This window comes from Doryrhamphus excisus, linkage group LG7 (genome assembly GCF_037039965.1).
Source record: "Doryrhamphus excisus strain RoL-2023G ecotype Guam linkage group LG7, RoL_Dexc_Guam_v1.1, whole genome shotgun sequence".
Lineage (NCBI taxonomy): Eukaryota > Metazoa > Chordata > Actinopteri > Syngnathiformes > Syngnathidae > Doryrhamphus > Doryrhamphus excisus.
This window is the reverse complement of record NC_136363.1, coordinates 18307097-18330040: the sequence shown is the minus strand read 5'-3', so window position 1 is coordinate 18330040 and position 22944 is coordinate 18307097. Positions and strand designations below refer to the sequence as shown.

Sequence of the window (22944 nt, the reverse complement as noted above, 5' to 3'; positions counted from 1 at the left end):
CAAGTTCACCTTTAAAAACATACTTTCACAATTTACTAAAATAACTGTATACCTTGGCGGAGCTGACAATGTTGTGAGCGGTGAGCTGGGACTACAGCGGTTTTGCCCACACATAGTATGTGTGAGACGTATCATCAGTGACGATGGGGAAGAGGAGCTGGATGATGACATCACTCTGGGAGCACTGGGCGTCGACTCCATGTTGGCCGTGACCCTGCAGAGTCAGATATAAGACACAAACGTTTACATGCCTTTGGTCAGGATACTGGAGACAAAGACTACAGTGGCTACTTTGGAAACACTGGTGATGAATATTAATATCATGTGATACATCAGAACATGGCAGCACCTTCACAATCTTGTCTCATACCTGTTTGGCATGGGGCAATGAAAAACAAGGACAATGTTTTCATGACTAGGATTAGACATTTATTTCTGCCAAGTGCTAAAATGTTGACACTCAAATAGTATATCCCATTTACTAAGCGATAGAATGCGAAAATGTTATACAAAACACAACCATAATACATAACTGCACAATGTGAGTGCATTTTATTAGCATGTTGTAGAGTCCATAGACGGTGTCCATTGTTTAATCATCCCCATAAAGCCAATAAATATCATCAATGCTGATAAGAATGATCACCTGCAGGTCTCCATGGATGTCTGTTATCTCTACAGAACCTTCAGACCTTGAGATAATCACAATAACCATAACAAAGTCAACAAGGACACACTTTCCACTGAAATACCCCCACATAAACAATGATCAGGATTAAAATCTGGTGTAAAGTGTGTTCCCGTCAGTTGAGTTGGTTATTAGAGATAAGTACACCGCTATCTGTATCCGTTCACCCATCTGAATTATCTGTATCGATATTTCTTAAAAGCACCGGGTTCAGTATTACAAGCAGTTTTCTAACTGACTTAATATCAGAAGCCACCACCCGGAAAAAGTAGACAAAAAAACCCAACACCGTCAGTGACTGATGCGTGATCGTGCCACTGTTATGAAAACAAGTTTAAGACTGCAATGTGCATACTGCTGCATATTGAGACGGAAGTAATATTTTATGTATAGCTCATGTGAGCCATACATGCTCTTGTGTTCTTGTGCAAGTGTACCTAATGTTGTGGCCAGTCAATGCAGGTTATACATATGTATTGAGTGGTTGAGTGTCTGCCCAGCACTGTATGCAGTGCAGTGCACCACGCAATCGCGCTTGTTAAAGACCAAGTTTACAAAGAAAATTTAGATACAAAGCAAAATAGTGGGGCGCTGAAGAAAACCTAATAAATTGGAGGCATTGCGACAAGCCGTTTTCAACGTGTGAACCACCGCTGTGCTCCTCTAATGTAGCTGCCGCCGTCGCTGTGTTTGAGTGGCCAATAACAGAGCATCTGGATGGATCATGACAGCTCATCCATATTGGTGATGAGTTCAAATTGCGCTCATTTCGTTCAAGATGGCCACCACTGTCGACACTGTGGCGTTGGGGTCCAGCAGTTTCACCAGAAGCACGTTGACACCTCGGTCCTGATAGAAGAGGTTTTGCAGGGTCATGGCCTGCATGGAGTCGACACCAATTGCTGAGAGCAGAGTGTCATCTTTCACTTCGCCCACCTCCAAGCCAATGGTTTTGGTGAGCATTGAAACGACGTAATCCCTCGCTGAGACTTCCTCAGTAGTTTTATTTTCAGAGTCCAAATTGCTGTATGTTTGGAAAGCTTTCTCCGTCAGTGCATACAGCTTCCCGCTCAGAGATACATTCTGAGAGAGGACGTTGAAGCGGATGTTTCTGAAGTGAAAGCGGCACACGGCCTGTTGGGGTCGGTTGATGCGCAAGCATTCCTCCAGGCTTTTGCGGATCTCAGAGACATTCAGCACCATCATGCCCATGCCTTCCAGGAACTGATGGACCATCTCTTTGTTCAAGAGGAGCCCAATGTTGAGAGGTCCCCAGTTGATGGACTGTCCAGGCAGGCCTAGCTTGCGCCTGTACTGACAGAACAAGTCCAGGAAAGTGTTTGCTGCTGCATAGTTTGTTTGCCCCGCATTTCCCAGAAAGCCTGATATGGAGGAGTAACAAACAAAGTAATCTAACTGGCAGTTCAGTGTTGCATGGTGCAAGTTAAGCACACCATTCACTTTGGGCTTGAAAACTTTCTCATAGAGGGATCTGTCAAGGGCTTCAATGAGCCCGTCTTGCAAGACCACTGCGCTATGAAACACTCCTCTGATTGGACACCCTTCAAATTTGAGCTGGATGGCATCCACAACTTTGTGCACCTGCTCAGACACCGATATGTCGCACTCCATGCTAACAATGCTGTTCCCACATTTTTTCTCCACGTTGCCAATCGCTTGCTGCATCTCTGCTGAGGGCTTGCTCCTGGAAAGGATGACGACGAACTCACCTCCCTTGTTTGAGATGAACTTGACCGTTTCAAAGCCCAGCCCGGTCAGACCGCCTGCCACGATGTACACTGCTTTCTTTCGGAAAAGCTGCTTTTTCGTGGGCAGCAGCGGAATGTCTGATATTGATGTGGAATGTCCTTTTTCTAGAGCCACAACAGCCAGGTTCTTTGCACTGAAGTAGGAATCTGAATAAATGTTGTTCATTTGTTCAGATGTGACACTCTGAAAGGTGAAACTTGCAAGGCAAAATTCCTGAGTCAGGTTCAAAGACTTGAGCCACTGATAAACACGCAGACTTCGAGCCCTCAGAGATCCTTTTTGCAGAATGACTGGCATGTCAACTGTCTGCACATGGACACTTTCCTGGAAACCCTGGAGCAGATCCTGGGCAACCAAAGGCTGTGTTTGGGACTCACAAACAAGGACAACATTCTGGACAGCATTAGACATTTTAGTCATCAAGGATTTGTCATATGGAGGCAGGATAATGACTGCATCCGTTTGATTGGCATTTATAAAGGAATCATTGCACTGTGTTCCAACAAGTACGTTCCACCCTAACTTCTGAGATGCAAGTGCCAAAACCTTGACCAGAGCTGAATCAGGAACAGAAGATATAATGCCTAAGCTTTGCTTTGCTCTTGGCAAAACGCGATGCAATATCTCCCATGCCAGCACAAAGTAGGACACACAAGGTGTTGACTGAAGGAAGGGAAGGCGTTTGGTGCTGTAGCAGACATCTTGTGAGACCCTCACCCTATTGGCTGCCACCACAGGGTAACAGGAAGCCACTGAATCTCCCACTTTTAATTTCCTGACCTCCTTTCCGACCCTTGTAACAACACCACTGAAGTCAAGCATGAGTAGCTTGTGGTTCTGGGAGGAGTGCTGGTTCCAGTACAGCGTCTGACCAAAGTTCAGATGTGAGGCACTGACAGGGAAGTAATCCGACGAGTGGACACACATATTAGTGGGCTGAATTTCAACACAAGTATCACTTATTGTCTCTTCATCATTGTCAAAATGGACAGCAGTTAGCCGGCTCATTGTAAAGGCATCTGCAGTCTGAAGGATGCAAGGTTCAGAAGTGCTGGAGGTAAAACTCCCTGCAGAGTTTTCAATTAATTCAGGAGTGGTACGCTCAATGGAAGGTTTGAGAATGACCCCGTCTTTCACCACCAGTTCTGGGTACTTGCTGCAAGGATAGGCTCGTAGGACCTCAGACAGAGCTGTGATATCTTTAGCAGAGACAGAGCTTATGTCAATCAACTGGAAGGAAAGCTGTGGTGTCTCAGCAGCCATAGAACGAGTCATGCCAACGATGGCAAAGCCTGGACTGACGTGATCGACTGTGAGATCAGATGAACAGTATGTTACTGCTCGGATGGAATTTGGAAAGCGAATTCGCTTGAGCTCTACGACAATTTGGCGGAAGGTTTCGCAGCAGTTGGCCAGATTCTGCAGGACGACATCGGGTGTGAGTGAGTCACAGTTCTCGTTGCCCCACAAGAACAAGACCTCATCAAAGTTGTTCGCAATGTCTGTGATATTGAGGTTTGCTAAGAGTGCCGGAAAGCCACTGCTCAAGATCTCTTTTGCATATGTAAAGGAAATGTAGCGAGATCTGGAGTCCAAGTGCTGTTGTAGACATTTTGAGATTCCTACGCGGTCTGAGAACACCAAGGCCTTAGGAGGTGGATCATTTGTGATCCCCTCGGGTATTATGCTGAAGTGGTTGTGGTAGAAGTCCTCCTCAACCACATGAGAAAGACTGCCAAGGTATTTGATTAACACGTGCTTCACCTCAACCAAGACGTTGCCATCTCTATCTGCAAAGCACCCACAGAACTCAAAGTGGTCCGTACCGACATCAGTTGCCTTCAAGTAGACAATCATCTCATCTTTCAAGGGTTCTGACACCGTCAAACTTCCAATCTTAGCAGGAAATCCCAGGCTGCCATCAAAAATATGCTCAACTGTGACTGAAAGAATTTGCATGAGTAAGTCCAGTACAACGGGATGAACATGGTAGTCGTGCAACTGAGGCAGCAGTTCCTCTGAAACTGTGACAACAGCATAGGCCTCTCTCAGATCTTCCCCATAGTGAACACTGGCCTTATTCTGGAAGACATCTCCATACTGAAAGCCTGCTTGGTAGAGAATGTCATACAATTGTTGATAGGTCACCGCAGATGTGCAGCGTTTGTAGATGCCATTCAGGTCAATGTGCTGTTCTTCTACTGGTCGCTCTTTTTTCACTACGACCATGCCTGAAGCGCAGATGGCTAAGGATGAGAACACAGTGAAGGTGGCTTCATTCTCCTTTTGCTCGAGCTGCACCTTCATCTCTGGGGGATTTGGAGTTAAGATGAAAGGGCTGTGAAAATTGACACTAAGCTGCAGTGCGTTGAGGGGGACCTTTGGTTTTGCACAGGCCATGAATGCAGCCAAGCCCAACTCGGCATAGAAGGCTCCAGGGATGATGGGTACACTGTTGTGTTTGTGTTCTTTCAGGTAGAAGACAGAATCGGACAGCACATCACACGTGAATGTGTTCTTTTCACTTCCTGTGGCGCAGAGCACTGGGTGATTACTGGCAGTGTTTTTCTGAGCAGCTTTAACGATCAAATCCCTTTCCAAGCAATCAAACTGGTATTTTGGGAAGGGTAGCGGCACAGTCTCATACCCTGCATAGAAGGTGTTCCAGTCTACCTGGACGCCAACCTCAAAGACCCTGGAAACCACAGACAAGAGTGTCTGGTGGTCTTTGTCTGGCTGCAGCGAGGCAACAACTGGTATGTCGTTCCCCAGAGTTTCCATGATGTTCCTCTGGAGGGCTCTCCGTGGACCCACCTCCACAAAGACCAAACTCTTCTTGCCTCCACTAGCTGATCCGAGTGCCTGCTCAAAAGCAACTGGCTCCCGAATATTCCTAGCCCAATAATCACCTGAGCAGAAATCCCCTCGTTGTGCCTCCTCACCTGTCACTGTTGAGAGAAGCTGTGTGCTGAGCTCATTCTCTTCCAAGGAACCGATTGCCTCCCTGATTTTGGGCAGAATTGGATCCATCATGTGACTGTGATAAGCAGCAGGGACCTCTAGCACCCGAATGAATAGGTTCTGACTGTTAGCTGAATGACTTAGCTCTTCCCTGAGGTTTTCTATTGCATCCGCATCCCCTGAGAGGGTACAAGACTGCGGGCTGTTGAAAGCAGCCAGACAAATTTTTCCAGAGTAACGCGGGAGAAGAGCTGTGACCTCTGACACGGCCATATTGCTGATCACCAGCATTTTCCCCCCAGTGACTTTGCCCTGGAGAATGCTGCGGAAGTAGATGACTTTCAGGGCATCGTCAAGGGACAGGAGGCCTGAGCAGTGAGCTGCTGCGACCTCGCCCACCGAGTGTCCCAGCATGGCGTCAGGTTTGACGCCCCAGCGCCTGAGCAGAGTGGTCACGCCCACCTGCAGAGCAAAGAGAAGGGGCTGGGCCACATGTGGAGCATTGTAGTCGCTGTGCTCGTGATCGCTTTCAAGCGTGTCCAGGATGTTCAGTGTGCTCAGCCTTTGGTAAACCTGTGAAATATGCTTGATGGTATCTCTGAACACCGGCTCGTGTCGGAGTAGTTGCTTGCCCATGCCGTGATAAGCGACGCCGTTGCCGCAGAAGACGAATACTAACTTGGGATCTGAAAGGGCAGGGCTTGTATTTCTGCCAACAGCAGCATGTAGCTTCTCTTTAAGGTCAACTAGGGATGAAACCATGAAGGCTCTTCGGTATTTGTGCTTGAGGTGGCTCCTTCTGCAAGCTGCCGTGTACAACAGACAGTCCAGATCCACATTGTCCTCCAGATGTGCGATGGTGTCTTCTAGCGTGAGTGTGAGAGACTTGGATGAATTTGCCGACATGACAAAATATTTCACCTGCCTGCCATCACACTTTTTGACAGACTGCGACCGTATGTGTTGTTTGACAATAGCATGAGCGTTGGTGCCTCCAAAGCCAAAATTGTTCACTCCTGCGATCCGTGCTCCCTTTGATTCCCACTTTTCAACCTGTGTAGGAACGCGCAGATTCAGCGCAAGGGAATCTACGCTGGCATTGTCCTCAGAGAAGAACACACAAGGAACAATGGTTTCGTGCTTCATCATGAGGAGCACCTTGATAATGCCGGCTACCCCCGCGGCAGATTCAGTGTGTCCGATATTGCTCTTCACCGAGCCGATTCTGAGAGTTTCGGAACCAGGAGCTCGGGCTTTGGCAATGACATTTGAGATGCTAGCCGCCTCTGTCGGATCTCCAACTGGAGTTCCGGTCCCATGAGCCTCAATGTAGTGGATGTTGGCGATGTCGTGTTCGGAGTAGATTCTCCTCAGCAGCTCTTCTTGTTGCGTCATGGAGGGCTTAGTCATCGGCGACACCGAATGGCCATCTTGGTTGACTGCTGTCTTGCTGATGATGCCCCAAATGTGATCCTGGTCATGCAAAGCCTGTGAAGGTGCAACAAGGACACAATCAAACTGAATGTGGCTGCAGTTTAAGAAAGCAATTGTAACAGCACCATGTCAAACCACCTAATACTGTATGTAGACTTAATTGCTTCATTCGTCAATAAAGTAGGAACATAGTTGCTGTTACCTTTCTCAGCGGTTTAAGGAGAACGACGCCACAGCCCTCACCTCTCCCATAACCATCTGCCTTGTTAGAGAAAGGCTTACTAGTGCCGTCCGGTGAGATCATCTTGGCCTTGCTGAGGGCCACAAACATAATGGGCTCGACGATGCAGTTGACACCTCCACACATGGCCATGTCACAATCCCCTGATCGTACACAGACAAGGTTCTGAACGTTGTTCCTCTGCTCGGCTTCTGACAGAATGGATGCTACGTTGTAAGTTTGTACCTTGTTTGATGGCCTGGACAGCCAGATGAAGAGCCACCAAAGAGGATGAGCAGGCGCAGTCGATGGCCAGCGACGGCCCGGTGAAGTTGAAGATGTACGAGACCCTGTTGGCAGCGATGCTCATGGACATTCCCGTCCCGGTCCAGTGGTTGATGACGCTGGAATGCACGCGGACTGCGTAGGTCAGGTAATCTCGGTTCATGAGGCCTATGATGGAAACAACCAACCAATCACTGGCCACTGCAGGGCTGTGACACACAGCAGTTGCAGTTTTTCCTACCAAAAAACACTCCGGTTTTGGTTCCGCTGGCCTTTTCCATCGGAATACCAGCATTCTCCAAAGCTCTGAAGCAGCACTGAAGCAGCTCCTTCTGTTGAGGGTCCATTTGTTCCACTTCACTGTCGCTGATGCCAAAGAACTTGTGGTCGAATTGGTTGAAACTGTAAAAACAAAAATCACAAAGTCAACTTTATATTTATCCAAGAACCTTCCCCAAACTGTTCCTACAAAGTTCGAAGCATACAGTTACCCCAAATGATTTGCTCATAGAATAATAAGGCATGTATAAATGCATTCATTACATGAGTACAAGGCCTCTCAAGATTTTTTAAAATATTTTTTAAAGTTTGTACCCATCAACGAGAGCGGCCTTGGCTGTGCGGGATTTACCCGCCTTGTTTTCATCAGGGTCATACCAGCTGGACAGGTCAAACCTCTCCTTGGGAATTGGCACGGAACAATTTTGTCCATTCACTAGAACCTTCCAGAAATTGTCGAGACCTTCACCTGCATGAAAGATACACAACAAGGTTAGACGTTCTATGGTGGTAGTGGGACGTTGCAGTAAAAAACAAACAAAGATATTTTTTAATCAGTATTAAATTATTACATGTATGAAAAAAAAATTATATCTCAACATGTCTTACCGCCTGGGAAGTTGCAACCGATGCCAACCACGGCGATGCTGTCTTCATCCTGGTCCATCCTAACAGAACATCAGACAAGCAGCAAATCTAAAATAACTAAACTCAATTTTTTTTATGTATTTTTGAGAGGCCTATATATATTTTTTAACACTGAATACAAATAAATGTGTGCATTTCTCGGCAAGACCAACAATGTTGGAATATAGTATCTCCTTCACTTGTGTTTCCATCACTTGTATTACCATCATGATGGAGCTTGTCGGCTTCATGCACGGAATTGCAGATATCTTCCTTGCACTTTCAATTAACTCTTGGCATGCTGTCTTCTGGGTGTCCCACACTGGACATTTACCAGTAGATGCAAATGTAGCATGGCATGCCGCTTTGTATTTGACTGTTTCATGGATTACATTTTATGACCTTTGTCCATTCCTGCTGAAATGTATATGTATAATAATAATGTATAATATATTCTATATTTTAATGTTTTTTTACACTGTGATTTATGTAACATTTTACTTTAAAACATCAGCAAAAATAAAAAATATAGTTTTAAAGGACCTATTATGCTCATTTGTTAGCGCTGTGTATTGCGTTGTGGACTTCTATAGACGGTTGGTGTGTGCCTTTATGGGGAGGGGCTTCACAAATGCAGCAACCTTTGGCATCAAAAGAACCATTTTGTACACTTTAAAATCCCTCAATACAATTTGGCTTTCACGTTGAACCGGTTATTCGACCCTACATGAACATATATGCACATACTATACACACACTGACATTTCAAATATTTGCCGGAATGTGAGGTGTTGTAACTTTTGTGTACTGTACCTTACATCACTTGACTCATCGCAGGCAATTCAATATACATATATATTATATAATATAATATATTCAACTACGATTTCCTCCCACATTCCAAAAACATGCTAGGTTAATTGGCGACTCTAAATTTTCCATAGGTATGAATATGAGTGTGAATGGTTGTTTGGCTATATGTGCCCTGTGATTGGCTGGCGACCAGTCCAGGGTGTAGCCCGCCTCTCGCCCGAACACAGCTGGGATAGGCTCCAGCACCCCGTGCGACCATCGTGAGGAAAAGCGGTAGAAAATGAATGAATGAATTCATAGCAACGTCGCTTTTTGATCCTTCGATGTCGGCTCTTCCTATCATTGTGAAGCAGAATTCACCAAGCGTTGGATTGTTCACCCACTAATAGGGAACGTGAGCTGGGTTTAGACCGTCGTGAGACAGGTTAGTTTTACCCTACTAATGATGTGTCGTTGCAACAGTAATTATATTATATTCACTATATTCATACTATATTCACTGAATTCATGGCATTACTTTGCCAACTGCCAATGTGTGATTCTGGGATGCTGTGATATATTTATGAACGCCTCTTTATGCACACCGAGTATGTTTTTATGTGCGCCAATTTTGGCATGAATACGACGCCATAAGTTTCCTCCTCTTTATGCTGTGTATGGTGTATCGAGCGCTCACCCTCTCTTTAAAAGTACAAGTTTCGAAATTAGGGACACATTCATATTTGCAGAATTGAATTTTATGAATCATCTCCATCGTTGACACACATTTGGATTCATTCCAGTGAAGATGCGATTTGTCAGAAGGTGAATGTGCATGATACTTCACTCACCTGTTTTCATGCAAGAGGCAACGATGGAGCTTGGACACCAGTCTGTTCACACAGTTTAGCTGTTTTTTCCTGCAGGAAGGTACCACTATACAGAAAGGGATAAGGGTAGATGAGGAAGTGTCCAGTGTAGTTCATGAAATACATTGAGTAAACACTTACCTTTCAGCGGTGTAAGGATGCCCTTCTATGCGGGTAAGCTCTTTGAGTGTGCGCTTGAGGAAGCAAACTAACCAAATAAAAAACTACAGTGATAGCGTATTTTTCTTTAACCTATCTTCGAGATGCAATATTTCCAAGATGTACAAGACTGCGTGTTAAGAAGGCCAGAAAGACTATTACAATACTAATATACGACCCGGCAGGAATCATCCAAAAAAGTAACCCAACTGTATTTATAGATGAACTTAAGTCAGGGCTGCCCCTCCCTCAAGGAAAAACACACATTATGCATAGGGCCTCATCTTCCCAGGGGGGCTACACTATGCCCATGGGGACGCTTATGCAACGTGGCACATATGCACAATGGATGCGCTATCGCAAAGCGGAGGAGAGAAAAGTGAGCTGTAATTTGAACGCGCAATGATTGACAGCACTAGACGTCTGATCAGAGGGGTGTGCGTGCAGGCAGAGCAAAAGGTGAGATTTCTACATGTTGTCCAAAAGATATCATGGATCAAAAACAACCTAGAAAAAAATTACTAGTACTACTAGTTGGATCGGATAGATATGTTTTCCATGACGAAGACCACTTTTGCTTCTTCAGTTTATCCACACATTTTAATGCCTGGAACAGATGTAATAAAAATAGCTATAAGAGTTTAATTTAAGAGATGGTATCCAGCAACTTCTGCACTGTATTGGAACAACCGTGCTACAGATCATCATCACACACTTAAATCTATTTTAGCAGCGTTGTAACCAACTGTGGTTGTAGTTTCTGATTGTCTGTGTGATGACATCAAGATGCTAGTGTTTCTGGAGGAATATTCAATTGAATCTTTCTTCATCCTGGCATGGCAAGTCCAGCAGGGAGCTCTTCCCGCTGTGAAAGCATAAGAACAGAATAGAATTGTCATCATCACGTCAAACTTAGCCCCTGGGCTGGAGAAAGTTTTAAGCGCTGACAGCAAACCGGTCAGGCTGGAATGTGTCAGATGTTCATCTCATTTGATGAGCTGCAGGCTAAAGTGAGAGGAGCCCTAAATCTTCACCATGCAATATGCTCTTGTCAGTCCTCGGCAATAAGGCTCAGTCAAACCACACAGCTACAAATTCCTTCTGGCCACTGTCATTACCGTCGAAACCTGGGCCAGGCTGAACAGTACAACGGGGGGCCTTGGAACCTCAGCATCCTGTTCAACAAACAGCACATCCAAAATGTCCAGGAGGCAAAGGGAATGTGTGTGAGTACCACAGAGCTCTCACAGAGCTTCTCACGAACAGACCTCAGCAGCATGTATGGAAGTTCACATTATTTCACAAAACAACTTGCCTGCATACCATAGTGGAACTGAAGGACAACATGGTGAGGGGGTGAGCTGGGACTTCTCCAGCGGTCTTGCCCACACGGAGCATGAGACACTCTGCAGATATATAAATCAGATGTATAAAGAGACAAACGTTTACATACCTTTAGTCAGAATACTGGAGACAAACACGACAGTGGCTACTTTGGAAACACTGGTGATGAATATTAATATTATGTGATGGATCAGAACACCTTCGCACTCTTGCGGGATTTGTCTCATTCCTGTTTGGCATGTGCAATGAAAAACAAGGACAGTTTTTCCATGACGACAATCAGACATTTATTTTTGCCACATTGTGATAAGTGCATAAATGCTGTCACTCAAATAGTATACTGATAGAATGGGAAAATGTTATACAAACACAACCATAATACATAACCACGCTATGCTAGTGCATTTTATTAGCATGCCCATAGTAGGTGTCCATTGTTTAATCATCCCCATAAAGCCAATAAATATCATCAATGCTGATATGAATGATCACCTGCAGGTCTCCATGGATGTCTGTTATCTCTACAGAACCTTCAGACCTTGAGATAATCGCAACTATCACAACAAAGTCAATCAGGACACAGTTCATACTGAAATGTCCCACATATCAACCGTGATCAGGATTAAAATCTGATGGAATCATCGCTCGTATCAGTTGAAAATTTTCATTTCTGCTCCCCTCAACCAGGATCATAGCAAAGTCAGTGAGGGCATGTTGAGTAATCAAATTTCCCACACAACAGTGATCAGGCTTAAAATCTGGTGGAAAGTGTGCTTGTGTCAGTTTAGAGTTGGATATTAATTCCATTTCGGCTCCCCTCATTTAAGATGGCGACCACTGTTGACAGTGTGGCGTTGGGGTCCAACAGTTTAACCAAAGGCACGTTGACACCTCGGTCCTGATAGAAGAGGTTTTGCAGCGTCATGGCCTGCATGGAATCGATACCGAGTGTCGAGATTAGAGTGTCGTCTTTCGCTTCGCCCACCTCCAAGCCAATGGTTTTTGTGAGCATTGAAACCACGTAATCCCTGGCTGGGACTTCTTCAGTGGTTTTATTTTCAGAGTCCAACTCGCTGAACTTTTGGAAGGTTTTATCCGCCAGTGACGACAGCCTCACAGTCAGAGCTACATTCTGAGAGAGGACGTTGAAGCGGATGTTTTTCAAGTGAAAGCGGCACACGGCCTGTTGGGGTCGGTTGGTGAGCAAACATTGCTCCAGGCTTTTGTGGATTTCAGCGACATTCAGCACCATCATGCCCTTGGCCTCCAGGAACCGATGGACCACATCTTTGTTCAGGAGGAGCCCAAGGTTGAGAGGTCCCCAGTTGATGGACTGTCCAGGCAGGCCTAGTTTGCGCCTGTGCTGACAGAACAAGTCCAGGAAAGTGTTTGCTGCTGCATAGTTTGTTTGCCCCGCATTTCCCAGAAAGCCTGATATGGAGGAGTAACAAACAAAGTAATCTAACTGGCAGCTCAGTGTTGCATGGTGCAAGTTAAGCACACCATTCACTTTGGGCTTGAGAACTTTCTCATAGAGGGATCTGTCAAGGGCTTCAATGAGCCCGTCATGCAAGACCACTGCGCTATGAAACACTCCTCTGATTGGACACCCTTCAAATTTGAGCTGGATGGCATCCACAACTTTGTGCACCTGCTCAGACACCGATATGTCGCACTCCATGCTAACAATGCTGTTCCCACAGTATTTCTCCACGTTGCCTATCGCTTGCTGCATCTCTGCTGAGGGCTTGCTCCTGGAAAGGATGACGATGAACTCGCCTCCCTTGAGTGAGATAAACTTGACCGTTTCAAAGCCCAGCCCGGTCAGACCGCCTGCCACGATGTACACTGCTTTCTTTCGGAAAAGCTGCTTTTTCGTGGGCAGCAGCGGAATGTCTGATATTGATGTGGAATGTCCTTTTTCTAGAGCGACAACAGCCAGGTTCTTTGCATTGAAGTAGGAATCTGAATAAAGGTTGTTGATTTGTTCAGATGTGACACTCTGAAAGGTGACTCTTCCTAGGCAAAATTGCTGAGTCAGGTTCAAAGACCTGAGCCACTGATAAAAACGCACACTTCGAGTCCTGAGTGATCCTTTTTGCAGAATGACTGGCATGTCAACTGTCTGCACATGGACACTTTCCTGGAAACCCTGGAGCAGATCCTGGGCAACCAAAGGCTGTGTTTGGGACTCACGAACAAGGACAACATTCTGGACAGCATGAGAGTTAGATATTTTAGCCATCAAGGATTTGTCATATGGAGGCAGGATAATGATTGCATCCATTTGATTGGCATTGATAAAGGAATCATTGCACTGTTTTCCAACACGCACGTTCCACCCTAACTTCTGAGATGCAAGTGCCAAAACCTTGACCAGAGCTGAATCAGGAACAGAAGATATAATGCCTAAGCTTTGCTTTGCTCTTGGCAAAACGCGATGCAATATCTCCCATGCCAGCACAAAGTAGGACACACAAGGTGTTGACTGAAGGAAGGGAAGGCGTTTGGTGCTGTAGCAGACATCTTGTGGGACCCTCACCCTATTGGCTGCCACCACAGGGTAACAGGAAGCCACAGAATCTCCCACTTTTAATTTCCTGACCTGCTTTCCGACCCTTGTAACAACACCACTGAAGTCAAGCATGAGTAGCTTGTGGTTCTGGGAGGAGTGCTGGTTCCAGTACAGCGTCTGACCAAAGTTCAGATGTGAGGCACTGACAGGGAAGTAATCCGACGAGTGGACACACATATTAGTGGGCTGAATTTCAACACAAGTATCACTTATTGTCTCTTCATCATTGTCAAAATGGACAGCAGTAAGCCGGCTCATTGTAAAGGCATCTGCAGTCTGAAGGATGCAAGGTTCAGAAGTGCTGGAGGTAAAACTCCCTGCAGAGTTTTCAATTAATTCAGGAGTGGTACGCTCAATGGAAGGTTTGAGAATGACCCCGTCTTTCACCACCAGTTCTGGGTACTTGCTGCAAGGATAGGCTCGTAGGACCTCAGACAGAGCTGTGATATCTTTAGCAGAGACAGAGCTTATGTCAATCAACTGGAAAGAAAGCTCTGGTATCTCAGCAGCAAAAGAGCGAGTCATGCCAACGATGGCAAAGCCTGGATTGACGTGATCGACTGTGAGATCAGATGAACAGTATGTTACTGCTCGGATGGAATTTGGAAAGCGAATTCGCTTGAGCTCTACGACAATTTGGCGGAAGGTTTCACAGCAGTTCGCCAGATTCTGCAGGACGACATCGGGTGTGAGTGAGTCAAAGTTCTCTTTGCCCCACAAGAACAAGACCTCATCAAAGTTGTCCGCAATGTCTGTGATATTGAGGTTTGCTAAGAGTGCCGGAAAGCCACTGCTCAAGATCTCTTTTGCATATGTAAAGGAAATGTAGCGAGATCTGGAGTCCAAGTGTTGCTGTAGACATTTTGAGATTCCTATGCGGTCCGAGAACACCAAGGCCTTGGGAGGTGGATCATTTGTGATCCCCTCGGGAAAGACGTTGAAATGGTTATGGTAGAAGTCCTCCTCAACCACATGAGAAAGACTGCCAAGGTATTTGATTAACACGTGCTTCACCTCGACCAAGACGTTGCCATCTCTATCTGCAAAGCACCCACAGACCTCAAAGTGGTCCGTACCGACATCGGTTGCCCTCAAGTAGACAATCATCTCATCTTTCAAGGGTGCTGACACCGTCAAACTTCCAATCTTAGCAGGAAATCCCAGTCCGCCAGCAAAAATATGCTCTACTGTGACTGGCAACAGTTGCATGAGTAAGTCCAGTACAACGGGATGAACATGGTAGTCGTGCAACTGAGGCAGCAGTTCCTCTGAGATTGTGACAACAGCATAGGCCTCTTTCAGATCTTTCCCATAGTGAACACTGGCCTTATTCTGGAAGACATCTCCATACTGAAAACCTCCTTGGGAGAGGAAGTCATACAATTGTTGATAGGTCACCGCAGATGTGCAGCGTTTGTAGATGCCATTCAGGTCAATGTGCTGTTCTTCTACTGGTCGCTCTTTTTTCACTACGACCATGCCTGATGCGCACGTGGCTAAGGATGAGAACACAGTGAAGGTGGCTTCATTCTCTTTTTGCTCGAGCTGCACCTTCATCTCTGGGGGATTTGGAGTTAAGATGAAAGGGCTGTGAAAACTGACACTAAGCTTCAGTGCGTTGAGGGGGACCTTTGGTTTTGCACAGGCCATGAATGCAGCCAAGCCCAACTCAGCATAGAAGGCTCCAGGGATGATGGGTACACTGTTGTGTTTGTGTTCTTTCAGGTAGAAGACAGAATCGGACACCACATCACAGCTGAATGTGTTCTTTTCACTTCCTGTGGCGCAAAGCACTGGGTGATTACTGGCAGTGTTTTTCCTGGCACCTTTAATGATCACATCCCTGTCCGAGATATCAAACTGGTATTTTGGGAAGGGCAGCGGCACAGCCTCATACCCTGCATAGAAGGTGTTCCAGTCTACCTGGACGCCAACCTCAAAGACCCTGGAAACCACAGACAAGAGTGTCTGGTGGTCTTTGTCTGGCTGCAGCGAGGCAACAACTGGTATGTCGTTCCCCAGAGTTTCCATGATGTTCCTCTGGAGTGCTCTCCTTGGACCCACCTCCACAAAGACCAAACTCTTCTTGCCTCCACTAGCTGATCTGAGTGCCTGCTCAAAAGCCACTGGCTCCCGAATATTCCTAGCCCAATAATCACCTGAGCAGAAATCCCCTCGTTGTGCCTCCTCACCTGTCACTGTTGAGAAAAGCTGTGTGCTGAGCTCATTCTCTTCCAAGGAACCGATTGCCTCCCTGATTTTGGGCAGAATTGGATCCATCATGTGACTGTGATAAGCAGCAGGGACCTCTAGCACCCGAATGAATAGGTTCTGACTGTTAGCTGAATGACTCAGCTCTTCCCTGAGGTTTTCTATTGCATCCGCATCCCCTGAGAGGGTACAAGACTGCGGGCTGTTGAAAGCAGCCAGACAAATTTTTCCAGAGTAACGCGGGAGAAGAGCTGTGACCTCTGACACGACCATATTGCTGATCACCAGCATTTTCCCCCCAGTGACTTTGCCCTGGAGAACGCTGCGGAAGTAGATGACTTTCAGGGCATCGTCAAGGGACAGGAGGCCTGAGCAGTGAGCTGCTGCGACCTCGCCCACAGAGTGTCCCAGCATGGCGTCAGGTTTGACGCCCCAGTGCCTGAGCAGAGTGGTCACGCCCACCTGCAGAGCAAAGAGAAGGGGCTGGGCCACATGTGGAGCGTTGTAGTCACTGTGCTCGTGATCGCCTTCAAGCGTGTCCAAGATTTTCAGTGTGCTCAGCCTTTGGTAAACCTGTGAAATATGCTTGATGGTATCTCTGAACACCGGCTCGTGTCGGAGTAGTTGCTTGCCCATGCCGTGATAAGCGACGCCGTTGCCGCAGAAGACGAATACTAACTTGGGATCTGAAAGGGCAGGGCTTGTATTTCTGCCAACAGCAGCATGTAGCTTCTCTTTAAGGTCAACTAGGGATGAAACCATGAAGGCTCTTCGGTATTTGTGCTTGAGGTGGCTCCTTCTGCAAGCTGCCGTGTACAACAGACAGTCCAGATCCACATTGTCCTCCAGATGTGCGATGGTGTCTTCTAGCGTGAGTGTGAGAGACTTGGATGAATTTGCAGACATGACAAAATATTTCACCTGCCTGCCATCACACTTTTTGACAGACTGCGACCGTATGTGTTGTTTGACAATAGCATGAGCGTTGGTGCCTCCAAAGCCAAAATTGTTCACTCCTGCGATCCGTGCTCCCTTTGCTTCCCACTTTTCAACCTCTGTAGGAATGCGCACATTCAGAGCGAGGGAATCTACGCTGGCATTGTCTTCAGAGAAGAACACAGAAGGAACGATGGTCTCGTGCTTCATCATGAGGAGCACCTTGATAATGCCGGCTACCCCCGCGGCAGATTCAGTGTGTCCGATATTGCTCTTCACCGAGCCGATTCTGAGAGTTTCGGAACCAGGAGCTCGGGCTTTGGCAATGACATTTGAGATGCTAGCCGCCTCTGTCGGATCTCCAACTGGGGTTCCGGTCCCATGAGCCTCAATGTAGTGGATGTTGGCGATGTCGTGCTCGGAGTAGATTCTCCTCAGCAGCTCTTCTTGCTGCGTCATGGAGGGCTTGGTCATCGGCGACACTGAATGGCCATCTTGGTTGACTGCTGTCTTGCTGATGATGCCCCAAATGTTATCCTGGTCTTGTAGAGCCTAAAAGGACACAATCAAACTAATGGTCGCCATTTGATGATCTGAAACATTGAGGCATGAAGTATCCGGAAGTAAGGTGTCAGGTGTGATGAACCACAGTTATTTTTTTATCACATGGGGCAAACAGCGACCCCCCACCACCACCACTGTATGTAGACTTTATTGCTTAATTCGTCAATAAAGTAGGAACATAGTTGCTGTTACCTTTCTCAGCGGTTTAAGGAGAACGACGCCACAGCCCTCACCTCTCCCATAACCATCTGCCTTGTTAGAGAAAGGCTTACTGGTGCCGTCCGGTGAGATCATCTTGGCCTTGCTGAGGGCCACAAACACTGTGGGCACGATGATGCTGTTGACACCTCCACACATGGCCATGTCACAATCCCCTGATAGGTCGTACACAGACAAGGTTCTAAATAGCGTTCTTCTGGTAGGCCTCTGACAGAATGGAGGCTACATTGTAAGTTTAGACCTTGTTTGATGGCCTGGACGGCCAGATGAAGAGCCACCAAAGAGGATGAGCAGGCACAGTCGATGGCCAGCGACGGCCCGGTGAAGTTGAAGATGTACGACACCCTGTTGGCAGCGATGCTCATGGCCAGTCCCGTCCCGGTCCAGTGGTTGATGTCGCTGGGGTGCGCGTGGGCCGCATAGGTCATGTAATCTCTGTTCATGAGGCCTATGATGGAAACAACCAACCAATCACTGGCCACTGCAGGGCTGTGACAGACAGCAGTTGCAGTTTTTCCTACCAAAAAACACTCCGGTTCTGGTTCCACTGGCCTTTTCCATCGGAATACCAGCATTCTCCAAAGCTCTGTAGACGCACTGAAGCAGCTGCTTCTGTTGAGGGTCCATTCCCTCCACTTCACTGTCGCTGATGCCAAATAACTTGTGGTCGAATTGGTTGAAACTGTAAAAACAAAAATCACACAAAGTCAACTTTATTTATCATACACAAGATTTCAATATAAATGTGTTGACATTTCATGTAATTTCATTTGATGCAGAGGTCCAACTTATTCTTCAACACCAAACTCATCCAAGAACCTTTCCCAAACTTTTCCCACCAAGTTGGAATCAAACAATTCCCCAAAATATCTTGTTCATTGAAGAATAAATCACTGATAAATTCTTTAAATGAGTACAAATGAGTCTCAAGATTTTGAAAAGTATTTTAAAAGTTTGTACCCATCAAGGAGAGAGGCCTTGGCTGTGCGGGATTTACCCGCCTTGTTGTCATCAGGGTCATACCATCTGGACAAGTCAAACCTCTCCATGGGAATAGGTACGGAACAATTGCGTCCATTCACTAGAACCTTCCAGAAATTGTCTAGACCTTCACCTGCATGAAAGATTCACATCATGGTTAGATGTTCCATGGTGGTGGAATTGTTGTATACTGTGAATAGTAGTAATGTATATATACACATAACAAATAAATACATCACCAGTAATCAGTTGTTGACATAAAAAAAATATATATTATTAATACTAATGATAGAATATCCCAAAATACAAATGTCTCCAAATGAAAAAAAAATACAAATATACTTATAAAAAGTTTTAGTTGATATAAATATACATTCATTATTAAATATCTAAAAAAAAAGATATATTGTATATAAAAAAAGGTCTTACCGCCTGGGAAGTTGCAGCCGATGCCCACCACGGCGATGCAGTCTTCGTCCTCGTCCATCCTCACAGAACATCAGACAAGCAGCAAATCAACAACACTCCTATATACACAAACACTGTGTAGTTATTCTTGTTGTGTCGCATGCCGCTGCATCCTTACACACATTAAGACTAGAGAGTGCGCTTATCATCTTATAAGCAGGGGACGGGAATGGCTTGGAGAGCCATGAAAGCCACAAAAAAAAAAAACAAACAAACAAACAAAAAAAAGATTTCCGTGGGAGCATATAATATTTATATAACACTGAATAATGTTTAACAAAAAAATAAATGCAAGCATTTTTGAGCTACAATTTTTAGAATATAGTAAGTCTCTGCATTTAGTGTTATTAATAATGTTCTAATACGGAAGCCGATTATTTATTCATCAAATTATATATTAATACATTTTTATACCGAGAACATCAATTGACAGAGGCATGTCTTTTATTCACTTGATTATCTTGTCATTATCTCAAAAGTTCATCCACCCCATCAAGTATGAATGTTTTGGCAAATTCGCCATCTGTGAATGGTTATGCGTTCCTCACGACTGCTGAAGAACCGGCAGAGCTGGCCAATGAGCGGTCAGAGCAGTTGCAGATGGCTCACTTTCACTTTCGAGTTTGGCATACCTTCTTCCGGATGTCCCATGCTGGATATTTACCAGTAGATGCACTGTTTCATGGATGAAATTTTATCACTGCATATTAAGACACAGTGCCAAATCTGCTCTCTCGACGGAGGCAAATTCCTCTGTCCATTCCTGCTGAAATAACCTTTCTTTCTGGTTTGCACTCTAGGTATAGAATCAAGTAGGCGGGAAGCTCACATCTTCACCACTCAATGACCTGGTAGGCTACCGCGGGTTTTTTTGTATATTTAGACTTTAAAATGTCAGCAAAAACAAAAATGAAAATGTAAAGAATTTACAGAAACATGTGAGAGCCAGACGCAGACATCAATAGCGCCATAGGTTTCAGACCACTGTCATCTTCATTAAACATTAATGATGGATTGTATAGACGTGGCCATGGCGATGAAGGAGCTCGGTGTGTGCTTTTATGGGGGGGGGCCTTAATAAGTACATCAGTATATTATCTGACAATGAGCTGAAGCTGATGTCTATCTGCTTCTTGCAACATCCCCATTGCAACGTATTTACCCTCCTCATCCTCTTAAACCAACAGTTGATTTCATTTTAGTGCAGAATTAATTTGAATTTTATCCCCACCCACACACACTATGATGACACATTTGAGGGGCAATCCAGTGAACATGCAATTCGATATCATGATACTTTACTCACCTGTTTTCAATGGAGCTTGGCACCCACTCTGTTTGGCTTTTTTTCTGCAGGAATGTACCACTGATAAAAAAAAAAGAGAATAGATATGGGAGTGTCCAGTGTAATTGATGAAATACATTGACTTGAACACTTACCTTTCAGAGGTGCAGGGATGTCCTTTGTGGATAAGCTCTTTGAGCATGCACCCGAGGCAGCAAACTAATCAAATGAATAATAATAATAATAACAAAAAAATGCTGCTCAAACTCTTGCCACAAGAGCACAGTTTATCTTCAGCATCTTACTTGCTGCGAGACGGAGCTCATTTCCAAGATGTGCCAGCACACAGCTACGATGCTTTTATACTACCGAGCAGGAATCATCCCAAAAAGTAACCCAACGGGAAATGAGAGGTGTAATGCGCTGAGCTCATTAAAGAAGAATGTGATGCAATAACCTCATGGCAAAACAATGTGAACGTACAGTAAAGTGGAGTGACAAGCAGGATGATGGCAGCAAAAAAGAATGTCATTTAACATGCACGGGTGTATCTTGTTAATGTCCGCTAATGTTTTGTTTATTTATTCTGTCATGACAGTTGCATCAACTTTGCTGTTACTTTAGTGCCAAACCCCCACATAGCATGCACACTTTCTACACTTTCACACACATCTACACTTTGAGTGCATGACCTTCACTCACCGATTTCATGTGTCTATCTGGCCCATACTGGAATTACATCCTGTTTGGAAAATACAATTAAGTTGAGACTTATTTATAGAGCACCATTTGTACACAAAGTAATTCATAGTGCTTCACAGAAAAGGAGGATAAATTCACTTCATCAAAAAAGCATAGAATCCTTCTAAATATCATTAATCTAAATTCATAAAGCAAAGCAAAACCATAAAAAATAACCAAAAGTGAAAAGAGCAGACAAAATACTTTCAAATCTGAACATTTCCAAAGTTGAGGATTGTCGCACATCTTCTGGAAGATTGTTCTAGATTCTCACCAGACTATGGGCACCCGCATGAGACCACTTCCTCACTACCTCTTAGAGCCTGTGATGGTTTATGTGGTTGTAACATGTCAGGGATGCACTTGGACACTAAGACTCTGAGCGACAGGAAGCTATCCATCCATTTTCTATGCCGGAGCCTATCCCAGCTGGCTTTGGGTAGGGGTACACACTGGACTCGCCAGCCTAACGTGCATGTTTTTGGAATGTGGGAGGAGACCGGGTACCAGGAGAATCGAACACAGCTCTTCTCGATCTCCTGACTCCTGTAGCCAACATGCTAACCACTAATGAACTAATATCATATTTTCCTGGTTCCAGTCTCTAGCAGTGCTTACAGCAATCTGGGTAATTAAGCAATTCCTTCCTCATATTAACCCTTCTTAGAAAGGGTGTGCAAATGTGTTGCTGATATGCATGCGCTTCAGTCACCAATTATGTTGGACATAAGACGAGGTTTTAAGCTTTCTAATACTTCCTATAAGCAGATATACATAAGTATTGAAAATTTCATGATAAATAATAAGCTCCAAAGTCGGGGGTGAGGTGGAAATACATTGGCATTGCTGTTTAGATGCTTCCTATAAACAACATAATGGACTATTATAAACTTACTATTATATTCTACTACTACTATTATATTCCGAAGCTTTCTCAACACTGAAGAAGCGTAGGTGGTTTATTTATTCACCTCCATGCTTAGGAGCATGTTACAACCTTTAGCAATCGACCGTTTTATTAAAGTCATCTCTTTTTTATTGCCGCTTGTTGAAAGAATGGCGACAGATAAGCACGAGGACATCGCGTATGAGCTCAGTCACATCAGCACGTTATGAGAAATAGCGATACAGTAGTGTCCTCTGATGTATTGTTATAGATACTAATTCATGTTAATAATACACTAATGATCTAACTGTAACAGTGGGGTCTAAACTGCAGTCTGAGTAATGGCTGTTTTTCCTACATAGATATATATATACTTTATTTATCTCCAAGAAAGATTCACTGATCTCATAAGAAAAGAAGTTGATGACATAATCTCATAAGAAAAGAATGTGAACGTACAGCATTTAGTGACAGAGCAGGATGATCACATTCATGCACCTACTAACTTATGGAGCTGCTGGTGTCTTGTGTATTTATTTTGTCATGACAGTATCACTTTGCTGCTACCTCAACACCACCACTCCTATTGGCCCGTTGCTCATTCTAAAAAAAAAAAAATAGAATTGAACAAGAAAACTAAAACAAAATGA

At 45.0% G+C, this 22944-nt stretch overlaps 2 protein-coding genes across 3 annotated transcripts; both read right to left on the bottom strand.

The window, feature by feature from the left end:
- Positions 1-416: 416 nt before the first annotated feature.
- Positions 417-10504, bottom strand: LOC131108727 (phenolphthiocerol/phthiocerol polyketide synthase subunit C-like). Of its 2 annotated transcripts, XM_058059970.2 has the most exons (8): positions 10067-10504; positions 9908-9992; positions 8247-8305; positions 7953-8106; positions 7600-7760; positions 7320-7526; positions 7056-7237; positions 417-6907 (listed from the first exon to the last, which is right to left on the bottom strand). In XM_058059970.2, exons 3-8 carry the CDS (start codon positions 8302-8304, stop codon positions 1442-1444), a joined length of 6228 nt encoding a protein of 2075 aa, XP_057915953.2. In that variant the 5' UTR covers position 8305; positions 9908-9992; positions 10067-10504; the 3' UTR covers positions 417-1441. The 2 variants fall into 2 exon arrangements, with proteins under 2 accessions (XP_057915953.2, XP_078648414.1); XM_078792288.1 differs by having other exon boundaries at positions 9908-10504.
- Positions 10505-11563: 1059 nt separating this feature from the next.
- Positions 11564-21536, bottom strand: LOC131108726 (phenolphthiocerol synthesis polyketide synthase type I Pks15/1-like). Its single transcript, XM_078792286.1, has 8 exons — positions 20823-21536; positions 20689-20748; positions 19344-19402; positions 18894-19047; positions 18455-18615; positions 18175-18381; positions 17907-18088; positions 11564-17702 (listed from the first exon to the last, which is right to left on the bottom strand). The coding sequence occupies exons 1-8, from the start codon at positions 20867-20869 to the stop codon at positions 12213-12215; spliced, it is 6360 nt and encodes a 2119-aa protein (XP_078648412.1). The 5' UTR covers positions 20870-21536; the 3' UTR covers positions 11564-12212.
- Between the last annotated feature and the right edge of the window lie 1408 nt (positions 21537-22944).